Raw genomic sequence first — 15,608 nt, forward strand, 5'->3', positions numbered from 1 at the left:
CTGCTGTTAGTGGTGCATGTCGCATAACCAGTTGCGAATCTACGTAAAATGGCGCCCATGGCTAAGTTTAAAAATGCCTTCCTTGATTGTTGACTGAAAATTTTTATAGACTGTTGTTGAAATGAGATAATTGAAAGTTATTATTTAAGTAAAACAAATATTTACGATAAACTTTTTGCCTTTATCTCCCCCCCCCCATCTTTTCAAACAACGCCAATGGCCCATGAGCCATGGCTATCATAACCTACCAACTAACCTATTGTTATGCTGATTATGGAGTCGAAATAAACTTATACTTATACCACTGGGCACAACTGTGTCTTGGCCAGCAGCATGTTTCTTTTGCACACATTCCGTTTCTGCTTACGATGTTCGTTTATTTATTATGTAGGTACTTTTAAATTTCGAGGCAAATAAACATACAAATAACTGATCAACTTTCCAGGTGACAAAAAATGATCAACCCAAGACACTTCCTGTATGAAGCAAGTAAATTGGCGACCTTTGCTCTCGGGGGTAACCACCAGTGGGCGTCAGAGACAATCCGTCTTTCCAACGAAAAAAACTTCCAGATTTCACAATCATGTAGCACTTAAAAATATCCAACCAAGTCTTGTCATCAAGTCTCATTTGTGATCTCACTGATGACGTCACATATTCTCCTGACTTCCACAACTCACTGTCTTTCCGAAATTCGAATCGCCACTGTTAAATATCATAGTTGAGTGACGTCATCGAACCATGGCGTCATAATGTTTCAATCAAAACAAGCATAGTTTATCCTGACAGCGTAATTCTGTACCACTGCTATTACTGTAACAACCCTTTTTATATTTTCTTTCAAAAAAAAGTGATTTTTGTAAACGAGCATTTTATATTTGCTTTGAGTACCAGCATAACCAAGTTTGGTCCTGGCTTAAATCTTGTATTATATTCGATTTATCTACGGATTATACTTGATCAGCTTTGATTATAAATTATTATTCCAGCACATTTATTCAAAAATTGTCAACTCCTTTTTTTATAAACTTTTTTTTCAAGCACGTTTTATGGGTCTCATGCTAACGGTGATTAATTATATATATTTACAGCGTATGCAGTATATTTGAAATTGCCGATTTTTTATTATTTTCTGTTTTAATTTGCTGTATATTTCGCTTTTTCTTTATTCTTACAGGGCTGCTTTTATCTCTTTGCCTAAAGAGGTAAACATGTAAGGGAGGTCACAGTGGGGTTTCAATATGTTCTCTCCAATTAGGCGTTAAGCTATGCTCCTATATATTGAGATAGATAGATATTCCAGCTAACTCCAATAATTGCAAAAAAATTTATAAGTCTCAGAACTAGGGCTGTCCAAAATCGAATAATTTTTTGATTCGAATCGAATCGAATATTTTCTCCGAATCGAACCGAATAATCGAATATTATTGCGCAATAGTAAATCTGTCTCTATTATACAATAAACGCCTGCCCTTCGATGTTGTGGTAACGTATGTGCAGTTACATCAAAGGAGATCACACGCTTGTATGACCTGGTCAAAAAAATTGGAGAACTCCAAAATTTGGGTCTCGAAAACTGTTGAGTGTTAAGAGTAAAAACTGCACTATTCAAAAATTGCAATCTCAATTTTGATGGATTCAGTTTTAATAGGACATATAAAGCCTGTAGATGCTATTTGAATCCTATTCACTAGTCTTTATGTTTTTTTGTGTAAATTTCAGCAAAATAATAACATCCATCAATATAGATAAAACTGTTGCTCAAGTTCAAAATTGCATTTAAAAATTCCAAGCTAGTTTGATGACAATGTTATTTGATGACTATAATATTGTTAGTGTACAACAGCCATCAAAATGCAAGAGTGCAATTATTTGTCTTGGTATATAGATGGATAAGACAGTAATGCCATCATAAGAAATTACAAATTCCATTTAAAGAAGGTATTGCCATCATAAGGATCCCAAAATCTGTTTCAGCTTTGAGTTGCCTGTACCATGTTCCTATGATAACTAACTCAACAGCTTCAAATCGATTCTATTTATAGAACTATCGTTTTCTAAATTCTCTCCTTTTTCTCCTTTTTCTCTCTCAAAAACGTCACGATCGATTATACCTTGTTATGACGACCATGCATGAAATGGCTAATCACGTGCCACCGGGCGGGCATTAGTAATGACATGTTTATCACAAAATGAAGACGAGAGAAATATCGGGAAACCAATTAAGCAAGCCGGGAGCAAGAGTGGTCTGAGCTCGGAGCGCCGCCGCTTGCCCGACGAAAAACATACCGTAAACATATTTCCGCTTTATGTACCGATACCTAATTTTAGCGATTCGAAAATTAGCCGAAAAACGATTCGAATAATTTGCGATTCGATTCGATTTCGAATATTTGGTTCGCTTGGACAGCCCTACTCAGAACTAAAAAGTTGCCGAAAGTTGAAATGGCGTTTAAGCATGACATATACCACACAATTATGGCATCTTTCTCGTGCCATGCAGTCTTCTTGGGGTCAAAGAAATATTCTTCAACTTTGATAATAATCATCGTTCTCCATGACATGTAATAAGCGCTTGTGATTTGCGTTTTAAAATAAATTAATTTCCTATTTAATTATTGTGTGGCACCTGTGTCATGCCACAATGCATTGATGCCATGCCTTATTTTTCTGGCAGTCTAGTCGATTACTGTAATCTAAAAAAAATTCTTCTTTTTTTATCTTGTCTTATTGAACAGAATTATATAGAAAACAATTTAAATATAATTATTATGCATTTTATCAGGCACAAATTTTAATATTGAACTTTTTTAACCCTTGCCTGAAATTGGGACCGTTAGGCCGAGGACCTATCTCTCCTATTAGAGTGGATGGAACGCTATTTCAAGTTTTTTTTAAATGCCTAAAAGAAACCGTCAAGAGCCTTGCTTCTATCAAAATAAATTCCAGTGTATTCGATGTTTACTAGTTAGGGCTACTTCACATTTTACGGTTCTTCCAAAATAGTAGTTCCTAACTTAGTGGAATTCGATAGGCAATGCTCACCGAAAAGGTTTCAATATATAGAGTGTCCACTAAGTCTTAAAATGTTTAAAATTGCAAATGAAGTAAAAATGCTGGAACAATTACTAATTAAAAAATAACCGGGAATATCGGTCGGAGACCGAAGACTTATCGATCGAAACTGCGGTTTCGATTTATGACTCTATAGTGACACCACGTGTCCCATCACTAATTAAATGATTACTCGCTGAATATACGACATAATTCATCCAAAAGCCATAGGCTTCTGGTCCGAGATATGATGAATGCACATGCATCGGAGCAGATTCAACCTCGCTTTTGTGAGATATCGCGTGCATCAAACAGGCAAATACCTATCAACATACTTACCGATCAAGATCGATAAGTAAAAACCAGGTTAAGATATATTGAGAACTGACTTCATAACAAAATTTAAATTGTAAAGGGACTTATGGACACCCTGTACATATACATTAGTAACTCCTGTTTAACCAGCCTGTAATAAGGTCTAATTTGAATTTTCTAAACCCTGTTCGTGGAATCGTACAAAAATTTGTAGCCTAGGACGGTTTGGTCAGAGGGAGCTTTGTTCCAATTTTCTCTATTGTCCCCGGCTGGCCTATACTTCAATAACTGCTCGTTCGATATTAAAATTTATGCCTGATTTCTTATTATAATTTCTAATTAGCCCGAATCAAGGTATATTGTGTACTACGGGATTCTTCCTATTCAAATATAAAAAATAATAATAAACATTTGAATTGGTGATGTTGGGTTTTTGTGTGAGGCGAGATGTTTGTTATATATCAGAAAATCATGAAGGAGAACTTGGAATTATTTTATTAAAGTTTGTCGTCGGCAGGATATGCACTTTAACCAGCGCAGTTTAGGCTGGTGCCACAGCCCCAGAACTGCCATCAAAATAGGCCCACGGGTGAAACGCACTATAGAAGACGCTCTAGAAGTATGTGTACCAATATGTAGGTAATTAATTTTGTTCGCCTACTTTACATCAAGTTGTGTAAAGGGACTGAAGCCTGTGGGCAAGGGGTATATTCACTTGGCTAACACAGACAGTCCTGGAACTCGTAATAGAACTAAAATAAGGAAAATCGGAATCAAATTATGGCCTAACCCGGTACGAACACTACGGGAGTACCCTATAAAACACTTTAGGTATCTTTCGGCGAAAATTATGCAGTGTAGTAATCTCAAAGTCACCCAGCTTATATTAACAATCGTACAATATGATACAATCGTTTCAGTGTTTGTTTTAGTTGGTTTGTTGGATATTGTGACGATATATTCGCCCTCGTTTATAAATAAGGAAGAAGAATGTTATTTTAGAGAGTATGAACTAAATTATTCGTGGCTTATTCATAAAAATTTTGTTTAAACTTCTGACGACTTTGTCCGATTTACGTTTCATCTTGCCTCCCGACAACCTCAAGATTATGACTGATACCAGCCGGAGTCTCGGAGACTTCTTAAAGAACTGTCGTTTTCCAACCTTTACAAAAGTAAATTTCACACAAAATACGAAGAGAAAGGATAATCACACATTTCAACTGGAGAAAGGAAGTCGCGAGGAACATTATGCTGGTTATCGAGCAGCGACACTCGTGGATCTAATATCTAATTTTAAAAAGAGCGAGAAATTTAGTTTCGGAACTGCTGTTTTTTTGTCGAGAGTATAGTTCATACTTACTATCAACTTGCGTCTAGAGACTATATTAACGCGAATCTACGTGCGAAGACTAGGCAGCTACCTGCGAAGTGTACCGTTATCTCTCATGAAACTTGAGAGCCTCACCCGATATTCGAATCTTTAACACAAAGACTTGGCAGACTTCTTCTACACTCCATAAATTTATTTCGTTTTGTAAAAAAAAACGTTTTTTCAATAATTTGATAAAATAATAATAATACGCTTCTACTAAATCAAAAGATTTGTTCGTGGAACGATAAAATCAAATCATAAGTAATTGGTATAGTATGTAAGCTATATTGCAATTTGCCCTTTTTTAAAATCTAAGATAGGATGCGAAATCACAAATCGACGCCAGACACCCTACTGCGACCCCAAGAAAACTTTGCGCGGCAGAGTTTAGGGTGATTTGTTGATATTAGGGTTTTCCCATGAAACGAAAATTTGAATTTCAGACATCGCATTACACGTTTAAATTGATAATAAGTGGAAAATCTAGGGTATGGCGCTTTCGACATGGCCGCAATAAAAGCGAAAAGTTCTAATCGTAAAATGTTTCAATAAAATAATTCCAAATTATAATTATTGCAAATGTGCCCGTTCAGAGGATTCGACGTTGATTGAAAATATTTGAAGGTCAATTAAATATCATTGCAACTTGCTTGGAATTACCATGATTTGGTAGCAGAATCTGACACCGCTATGCACAGATTTGACTCCAATATCATACATCGACGCACCTTTAGCATTTAGTTACAGATAAAATTACAAGTTATTGCAAATGTGCCCGTGTGCGGATTCAGCGTTGATTAAATATACTTCAATTGCATTTTGGCGGGTCAATTAAAAAATATCATTGCAACTTCTCGTTACGCTTCAAAAGTCAATATTTATAAGGAGGTCGAATGGCGAAAATGACAAAATATCAAACCCTAACTAAAGATAATATGGGCCTGGCCTAGTTGTAAGAGCAAGGGACTAACCATCTATATATAGATCGCGAGTTTAAGATCTTGGTTTGAAATTATCTGCCCGGCGGCTAATTCTGGTCGTGATAAATTGTGAACTTTGTTCGGAGAGTCTCATATGAGGAATCCAGCGCCAGCAGTTATTGAAATAATTGGAAATGAATTAAGAGTAAAAACATACAAAATCGCTTGGAATGAAAATATTCACTGGCTAAAATATTGCTCCGAAGAGCAGAACATTAACATATTGGCAACTTTTACTATCACAATTTTAAATACTATACTCTGAGAATTGAGGTGCTGTTCTCGGTGTCTAATCATAATTTAAACTCGAAACAGTGATAGAGACTAGTTCTTCTAATATATAACGCCCATTCGCTAGGCATAAAACTAGGCAGATAGGTTCGGGCACAACAAATCATGGAATGGCAAAATTTTTGATAATGAGAATCACTTTTTTGTAAAGATTTTTTTGACGGGTGTGGTTACCCCCCTAATTATGGAAACCAAGCTGTGGGCCACGGCCACCCAACGAAAAAGGCGTGGAAGCGATATCGGGAGGGGGGGGTAATATTGTTTCAACCTTGTGATTATGAGGCTTTGATTCAATAAGGGCTAAACATTGTAAACAAGAAAATAATTTATACTAATTCACAGAACGAGATTTTTCAAAAAAAAATTGGATTAAAATTTCATTTCAAATTCGTAACAAATCGATAAAAATGTGCAAAATCTATTTCATTTTAAACTAACTATAATATTAATAATAATATAATTTTAAACAAAAAAGCAAGAAGTAAATAAAAAATTGTCACACTAAATAAAATTGTATTATTCACGAGGAGAACAACCGTACACAGCAGTGGTTCTCAAACTTTTTAGGCCACGCCCCCTTTTTAGAATTCGCCAAGTCTCGCGCCCACCTCAAAAATAACTAGCTAACAATGAGCTACGGTAGAAATGCATAAAAATTATTTTCCAGCGCATCTGCCTCCCTAACCCAAACCCTAACTAGATAATCAATAATTCTCTTATTTTGAGCGTTGGCGGAGGTGTTTATATGAATAGATAAGTTCATAACTGGCATGAGGAACACTCAGATGTGAGATATTGCCAGTCAATGAATGAAGAATCTCCCGTAGAATATATCCATCGTTGCCAGATTTTACTCTTCACGTTTGCTTACAACAATTTTGTCCTTCAACTTTTTCTGGCGATATCCCGAGTTGTTTGATCGAATCGGTATCGACTGTGTCGTCATCTAGTTTGATGTGTCTTGCCAGCATTGCTACTGCGTTATTCACGTTGCATCCGTCCAATGCACTGGTTTCGACGAAAAGAACTCCGAAGTTCTGAAAATAAGTGAAATATTTTATTGGACACGAAAGGTACGAATGAATCGTTTTGTTATTATGTCCTGCTGGATTCTCCTGGATTAAATTGTTTTAAAATTTTCAGTCGTTGAAGATTTTATTTTTGTTTATTTCAAAACTTTCACTGAGCGTTATGTAACTCGTTTTTCACTTTGAAATTTGTTTGATGACCTCTTAAATTAATACAAATTATGTGTAGGGGTTTCTAGACCTCTCTCGTGTTACTCTCTTGCTACGCGAAAGTTGAAAGTTTTTAAACAATACCGGTACTGCAAAAGAATATTTTTTATTATAGGTCTGTGAGGTCTGAGTTTAGAATTTTTCCTCGGTGTATGAGTCAAAATATTGAATACCCCGGGGTCGGAATTCCATGGTTATAATCGATGACACGATTTTCGACGCTCCCGAAGTATGTGCACCAAGATGGCGCATAACCTGAATCCTAACCTGGTACACGTACTAAGTTCAGGCTGTGCGCTATCTTGGTGCACATACTTCTGGAGGTCCCAATTTTCTACAGAAACTCAAAAGAAAAAATTGGGTACTTCTGAAGTATGCGCACCAACATGTCGCACAACCTGAACCCTAACCGGGTACACGAGCTGAGTTCAGTTTGTGCGGCATCTTGGTGCGCATACTTCTGAAGGTCCCAATTCTCTACAGAAACTCAAAAGAAAATTGGGTACTTCTGAAGTGTGCGCACCAAGATGTCGCATAACCTGAACCCTAACCTGGTACACAACCTGAGTTCAGGTTGTGCGACATCTTGGTGCGCATACTTCAGAGGTCCGAAAATTGAGTTCCTAACAGTCTATTAAAAAAGTTTCGCACACGTCATCATCACCATTGGCGATTCACTAATCATTGGAGTGCGGTTATATCCGAGGATGCTGAGTATGACTACTTACAAGTATTCGATTCTTATCCGATTCCTAAATTTTTGATTCCGATTCTCGATTCATCGACATATCTTACCGAGAAAACATACCCACTTGAACAATACATATATGAAATCAAACACGAGAGCTTTGTTCAAATATATGGAAGGACAAGAAGGCCAAAACTAAGCAGTATGGATATTCAATCTGTCACAGTCTAAAAAAATGGAAAAAACAAGAAAACGAACCACTCAGAACCCACAGAGACTTTTGAAATAAATAAACGTAAAAGCCATCTAGCGAACAATACACATATATATTATATATAGAGTGGTGTTTGCGACGTCACAGCAACTCAGCATAGCAGTAAAGCAGTTTATACATATTTGTGAAAGACTTGCCATAAAACGTTACACATTGTTTTCGATTTAAGTTTTAACCTTGATAATCGATTCCAATGAATCGGAATCGATTACAGTCGATTCCAGACTCGATTCCGCCATCCCTATATCTTATAGGCAGAATTCCAATGTGTTAATATGAACAAGTTAATGTTTATTACTCCCGCGAGAATATACTCGGTTACATCAGACTGCAATCAGATCCCAGCTTGTCTTATTTCGAATTATAAACCGAAATCGATAATAAAGAATTTTTAAACAATCGGCGAACAATGCCCATAAAAGACATTGCCAAAACCATGTATCACTCAAAGATAGACAACGACGCAAGTTATATTACTTACTGCGGCTAATTGTGCGCCCTCTTGTGACGAGACAACAGGTCTTCCAGCTAATTCTCGTTCTTCTCTCAGATCGACTTTGTGTCCGCAGATCATGATCGGAGAACCATCGGGTATGACCGGCTGGAATAAAGAGAGATCACAAGTTAATATTTAGCCGGAAAGTCAAAGTCAAGATAGAAAGCCGAGGCGAATAACGCATATGGCCAACCACGCTACCAGTCCATGTCGGGTACGGGATGGATGTTATGACGTTATGTTGTTTTGTTGACATTACCTTTATTCTTTAGGCCTACATGATTACAAACTTCAAAAATCATGAACAATCACCAAATTGTGTTTTAATTGAAGGCAGCAATTTTTTTCGTGTAAGTGCGCCGTCAGTTTTTTCCCTGATTTTTTGGCGTCACACGAACAAAAAGTTCAAAAAAAAGTTGGGCTGCGCTAGGTAATCACGCCCACTGGAAATAGCGATATCTCTCTTCTTATTCATTAGAAACGTGGCCTTACCGTGATTGTTTCCATCCAATCTCGTACATTTATGAATGAATGCTGACTGGTACAATCATACAATAGCAATACACCTTCAGCTCTTCTGAAGTAAGAAGCAGAAATACTTCTGAATCGTTCTTGTCCAGCTGTGTCCCATAGTTGCAGTGATATTGACTTGTCGTGTTCAAGTTGAATTGTTTTGATTTGAAAATCGACTCCTGGTAATGATAACAACATTGTCTTTTTATTAGGACACGTCACCACAAAAATATTCAAGAGTTCAAGGGCCATGCATTTCACTTTCACAAATTTTATTTAGGTTTTAAGAAAAAATATCGTTTTTATCTCGTGGAGAGGAAAGCCGATAAGGCACCTAAACTAATCATATGGCGAACTACGGTCTCTAGTCCAGTTACAAGCCCATGTCGCATATGGAATTCGTTAGCCAGTTATTTGTTTCAGATTGTTTCAAATTCCGACTAGGAAGAGTTGAAAATACTTAGGCTTCAACCACGATATCGATGAAAATTCGCCCAACTCCGACTCCACGGCCCGCCCCCTGACACACCCCCACACTCACCTAATGTTGACTTTGACAGCCTGTTGAATTCATTCCGACAGACTCTGTAGATGAAACTGGTTTTTCCAACGCCGACATCTCCGCATAGAACTACTTTATACATTCTTTTGTTATGGCCAAGCGTAACGTCAGGAGTTATGACCTGGAATTCAAAAAAAAAAAATAGTTAGCGATTAACACTGTGAAAAAGTTCAATTCATTTAAATAGCATTTTTGTGTAATTAAAGCTCTTGACTTAAATAACAGAGACAATATTCAGGGTCCATAAAGTCCGTTCACATTTTCAATCTTGGTATGAGGTCAGTTTTAAGTATATAAGTATAGCCCAGAATTGCACTTAGCAAGTGGAAACACTTTCTTCCTATATTCCTGACAGTCATGACTTGAATTGTAAAAAGTAGGAGTATCGTGTCAAATGACATATCTGTCACATAAATGATCATAATTTCAATTGATCATATTTCTTAGTCTTTGCTTGCAACACTTTTATTAGTGGCTTTTTCCAGCTTTAGTTGAGGGTGCGTTTAGAAATTTTATAAAACCGGCCGACATCGGTTAATTTATTGCGTAATTCATGCCAAACACTTTAACTAGTGTTATCTGAAAAAAGCGCCTTTCAAAGAGCATCAGTGGCAGTGTTGAGCCTTCTTCGGAATGAAGTGGCGAAGTCTCTCACGACAGATATTGGCGTCCGAAGTATGTGAACCAAGATGGCGGACACCGGAACGTAGTATGTGTACCAGGTTAGGGTTAAGCCATAATTTCAGGTACAAAATACAAATACAACGGGAGTCACTTGGCTAGTCCCGTTACTCGTAATAAAACTGAAAATAAAGAAATTGGAATAAAAATATAACCTAACCCTAACCTGGTACACATACTACATTCCGGTGTCCGCCATCTTGGTTCACATACTTCTGGAGCGCCTGAATATTATATTAGCTTTCATATAACCTACCTTTCGAGCTGAAGTCGGGGTCATCCGCGGACTCTTACGATTCAGTCTTCCTCTCGAGCTGGAAGAGAGGGTTGAACTTTGAGATATATCCCGTAATTCGTCATCAGTGATGTCAGAACCATTGGTGACGTCATTATCTTCATCACTGAGTGTTTGATAGTCATTTTTAGCTCTTCTATGATAAGAGCGACGTGAACGACGAGAACCGTCAGACATATAACTTACGTTACTGTTGTAACGTCGAGGCCGAGAACGAAGAGAATTACTCAACCGTGAGCCCCTTCTGAACGAATCGTCGCCATAATCGGTATCGGAATCATCAAAATCGTCTCGAATTGTTCCGACACCGCTGTCAAATTCGTGGTTTGTAAATCCATTGACTTCTGGTGTTTTTCGACCCGGATCGCATTCAGCAAGAGCATCATTGTCAAGTACGGATGCACGGGATGAACGTCCACTTCGCTGGTAATCATGGCTGTAAAATGAAGTATGCTTAAGATCAGGGGGGTAACCGAAAACTTTCGAAGGGGATCTGAAATTCCTAATTGACAAGTTGAACCGTAAGAGCTACCGGCCATGTACTGTTATGTATGATACAGAAAAATGTTTTTTTCTACATTTCGAAAAAAAACTCGACCCTCAAGCTACGAAAAATTGCTAGGTATAATACTGATTTTTTTACAGTACAAAGGGGGGTCGCCCTGCGGTCAATATTTCAAATGCCGCAAAATAGCGTTCCGAAAACAAAAAAAATAAAGTTGAAAATTTATTTCAGAGATAAAATGTACCTGTTTAAATACTCCATAGGAATCGCACCATTATGTAATCTTGCATGTTGGGCTGATACTCTCTTGTATTTACTAAAACTACTTTCAAGTGCTTCTCTAAGGCTGTCGTTGGAGTCAAGAAGCTGCCGGTTACTGGAACTGAAAAAATGAAAGAATCCGATTTAGAGAATAATGTTTTCCGGTTTGAGAGCCAATAGGCATTCCAATACGCGGAAAAGTCAATGGCAAACGAGTTTGATTAATGTAATGGCGACCGACGGCCACAATATTAATTGTTACCACAATAGGATAGATAGAATCCACATATTTATCCCGGGAAGAGGGAAGCCTATAAGACGGCTCAATCCTATGGCGAACCACGGACTCTCGTCCGGTTACCGGGTATGGGATTAGATAGCCAGTTATTTGTTTTAAGATGCATGGACTTGATAAACGCTTTCCGTTCACTTGTTACAAACTATCTCCCCATCACTTTTATGAAGAAGCGACTGGGAACGAAATAGAAGGTTTTAGTCAAAACAAATTTCATTTTGTAGTTTTGTCCGGAGCTATATCCGAATCACAAGACTCCGACAGAGTTCAGGAATAAGAAATGTAATGAAAAAAAAAAATCGAGTTATTTCAGAATGGCGCACAATGGCACTGCTGTGATCAACCTGCCGAACTTGTATCATTCAACAGTAAAGGCGCTGATATTGTTGCTCTAATTGCCATCAAACAGGTCATTTAACGTGAAATATTGAAAAGGAACAGCGTACAGAACAGTATAGTGGATCACTTGATTTTGTACACGTGGAACAGGACTTTTTTTGTTTTGAGTCTCAATCCAGCGGCGTAATATTGTAAAACTCACTAAAATCCTAATCCAACACTCTAAATGCAGGATATATTTTTAAAGCGGTTGCCAATCTGTTGATATCGTTTCATTTACTTTCGTTAATTTCTGGCAACACTGTCTGTTCACTTTATTTTTTGTTATTAGTTCACGCTGCACTAATTTTGTATCGGTTTTCTTTTTATTCTGAAGATTGCAGCATGGTTGGCTAATATATCTGTTCTCCGATCTTATTATATTTAGTTGTATTGAGTGAATTCAATCGATTTAACAATTCTGCTTGACTAACAAGCATCCAAACGTATTCTGACAATCTGATAATCAACTTACTATAATGTTTCAACTTGTTTGGAATATCTTTCTTTCTCTTCATGAACTCGGCTGACCTCATCCTCATCTCTGTAAATAAAATATTGTTTCTTTAATCCAGCTGTTCTCAAAGAGTGCGCCGCCGCGTACTAGTATGCCACCACGATTTGCTGAGTGCGCCCCGAAAATTACCAGAATTGGGCAAACATAACTAATATATGATCGAATATTTGAAAAGATGTGTTCAGAGCAGCATTCGCACACCTCTCATTAGATAAATAAGTTTAAATGTTATGACGTCATGTTGTTTTGTTGACATTGCCTTTATATTTAAAATTTTTAAAATGCACAAAATGACTATCAACGATCATAAAATTGAGTTTTATTTTAGGGAGGCAATTTTTTCGTGTAGGTGCGTGCGGTGTGAGATTGTTCCCTGATAAATTGGCGCCGCGCAAACAAAAAATCTAAGAACTATTCCATTAATCAATTTAGAATGTTAGAAAAGGGGATTGAGGTCGGGTCTCGGGTGAAACAGGTAGCATAATTTAATTGGGATTGATTAAACCAGCGTAATAATCCGATCTTTAAAAAACATACTTTTTCCTTGGTTTCACCTAGTGATTTAACCGTAAAAAACTTTTTAGTAAAGATTACACTTGATTGACTCTCGCCCGACTGAAGTAAATCCAATCGTGAAATTTTTCATTCCACGAGAGAGAATACTGGATGGATTTGAAGTGAGTTGAGTTTTCTCAACACCGAAATAATAGACAAGTAAACGCAAATCTTTTGATTGTGAGATCAAGCCTATCCAATTTCCGGTACTCCCGTAGTATGTGAACCAAGATGGCGGACACCGGAACGTAGTATGTGTACCAGGTTCGTGTACGACCATGATTTCAGGTACAAATACTACGGGAGTCACTTGGCTAGTCCCCGAACTCGTAATCGAACTAAAATTGGAATAAAATTATGGGCTAACCCTAACCTGGTACACATACTACATTCCGGTGTCTGACATCTTGGTTCGCATACTACAGGAGCACCCAATTTACGCGTCCTGGACTTGGACAACATTGGATGAAAATAAACAGGTAAACCAAACAATCAGTAAATGAGCCATCGTAATTCCATACCTGGCAAACTCTAGTGTTTTCTCTTGGTGAGTGACTTCCATTTCTCTCATTGAATTTTGCAAAAGAATTAAATTCGTCTCTGTTTCTGTAAGTTTTGCCTTCAATTCTGAGTTTTCCTGAAGTGAAACATAACAATTTTAATGTAAAATCTCACGGTGATCGAAATGTATTCAATTTTATAGATGGTATGTATAGGTGTCCAGGCGGAGCAGTTCAAAAGAAATCTCAAAAACTAGGTATAGAATATACTTCTAATTTCAAGGAATGAGGATTGAAAAAAATAATAATTCAACCTTTAGAGTTCGTCTGAGCGTCGTCTTGGCAACAGCCTACCTTAAAACGAAATTGTTAAGCACAAAAAAATGGAAGTTGTCAACAAAAGTAGAAAGTGGCCTCACCTGGTTAAGTTTTCGGACTTTTTCTCTCATGTTTTCGAGTTCTCGTTCGAAAGGAGACCCGGATGCAAGCTTTTCATCCATCTGTGCAAAAAGAGCATTGAAAATGAAAGCAAATTTTTTAAGTGATTTGAAAAAGTTATACGGGTAAAGAGGGAAAATGGTTCACGAAAATACTCCTACATAATAAAATACTACATATTTAATTGTAAGTTTTCGTTATGCCATCTAATAACTTTTTAGATATAACAAAACATAACTTATAAAATAAAAAAAAGTTTCGACAAATTGTCCGTTGGTACAATAAAAATAAATTTAGGGACCGGAACAATATACCGCAAAACACGATAAATTCCATAATTTTGAATTTAAATGACTTTGTCGCGAGTTACTGTTCCAATACATCTGTAACGATTGGAGTAACTCAATTACTCAATCGATGCTTGTGACGTAAAAGCATTAAGCGAAACGCGTATTATGTTGTCACAAACCTGCTTTAATTTCGTAATTGCATTCTGGAGTTGATCGATCTGTTGTTCGTATTGGCTTTTCATTTTGTTACTCTCCTCGTCCGCTCTTTTTCTCTCTTCTTCTCTAACTTTATTCTCCTTGAGGAGGATCTGCGTCTCCATTTCTTCCTCCAGAAGGGAGATTTGTTCACTACTTTGTTTATTAGCTCTGCGATGTAACAAAATGAACTGCATTACACTAAACCCGGTTGCAATTGAATTAACTTTCATTTCCGGATATAGTGGCATATCCGGAGCTATATCCGGACCAAGAAACTCCGACGGTTTTCAATATAAGGACTGTTATAAAATCCCGCAAAAAAATCGAGGTATTTCAACATGGCGCACTATGGCATTGGGATAAAACTATTTCGAATTACATCAACCAGCCGAACCTGTCTCATTCAAAAGTGAAGTCTAATATACCGTGAACAAAAAAGAATTAGGTAAAGTATATAAAGTATCTCTTTACCAAATGTAAAAAAAAAATTGAAATCGACGCGGTAAGGATGTGCATATGTGAATAGTTGGAAGATTTGGACTCTATTACTTTTGGTTTCGATCATTCTGAACGCAATTATTTCACATCAAAATCATTAAATATAGTGTAATATTATACATTTTACATAAAAACAAAGATTTTGAGGTAGAACGATGAATTTGAGTAAAAAAAGCAGCATTCTTAATTATCTGAATTCTCGGCATAAATATTTTCGATATAACATTAATTCCTAATCCCACTAAAACAATACTATGCACATATATAACCCGCAACCAGTTCGTAATTAGCAAATCCATATAACAGTCTAACCAAAACCTGAGCATAGCAAAGTCTAAATACCATCCTTCCCGGAACTGTATCTGAGCAGTGTGTCTTCTGCTTCACAATTTTGCACTGTGCTGTGGTACA

General features: G+C 37.0%; 2 protein-coding genes across 9 annotated transcripts in view; one reads left to right on the plus strand and one right to left on the minus strand.

Annotated features, from left to right (window-relative positions):
* LOC120341706 (F-actin-uncapping protein LRRC16A-like) overlaps positions 1 to 3,792 on the plus strand; it is a 90,818-nt gene extending 87,026 nt beyond the window's left edge. For all 7 annotated transcript variants that reach the window (XM_039410286.2, XM_039410288.2, XM_039410290.2 and 4 more), the window contains one exon: positions 446 to 3,792. In XM_039410286.2, the coding sequence (XP_039266220.2) occupies positions 446 to 459 (14 nt within the window). In that variant the 3' untranslated portion in view covers positions 460 to 3,792. The remainder of the gene's footprint in view (positions 1 to 445) is intronic.
* A 1,088-nt stretch (positions 3,793 to 4,880) lies between these two features.
* LOC120340477 (ras and EF-hand domain-containing protein-like) overlaps positions 4,881 to 15,608 on the minus strand; it is a 34,697-nt gene continuing 23,969 nt past the window's right edge. For both annotated transcript variants that reach the window (XM_039408746.2, XM_039408747.2), the window contains 10 exons: positions 14,681 to 14,867; positions 14,193 to 14,273; positions 13,795 to 13,910; positions 12,677 to 12,745; positions 11,512 to 11,649; positions 10,724 to 11,198; positions 9,766 to 9,907; positions 9,204 to 9,403; positions 8,697 to 8,816; positions 4,881 to 7,052 (listed from right to left, as the gene is read on the minus strand). In XM_039408746.2, the coding sequence (XP_039264680.2) occupies positions 6,873 to 7,052; positions 8,697 to 8,816; positions 9,204 to 9,403; positions 9,766 to 9,907; positions 10,724 to 11,198; positions 11,512 to 11,649; positions 12,677 to 12,745; positions 13,795 to 13,910; positions 14,193 to 14,273; positions 14,681 to 14,867 (1,708 nt within the window). In that variant the 3' untranslated portion in view covers positions 4,881 to 6,872. The remainder of the gene's footprint in view (positions 7,053 to 8,696; positions 8,817 to 9,203; positions 9,404 to 9,765; positions 9,908 to 10,723; positions 11,199 to 11,511; positions 11,650 to 12,676; positions 12,746 to 13,794; positions 13,911 to 14,192; positions 14,274 to 14,680; positions 14,868 to 15,608) is intronic.

This window comes from Styela clava, chromosome 14 (assembly GCF_964204865.1).
Source record: "Styela clava chromosome 14, kaStyClav1.hap1.2, whole genome shotgun sequence".
NCBI lineage: Eukaryota > Metazoa > Chordata > Ascidiacea > Stolidobranchia > Styelidae > Styela > Styela clava.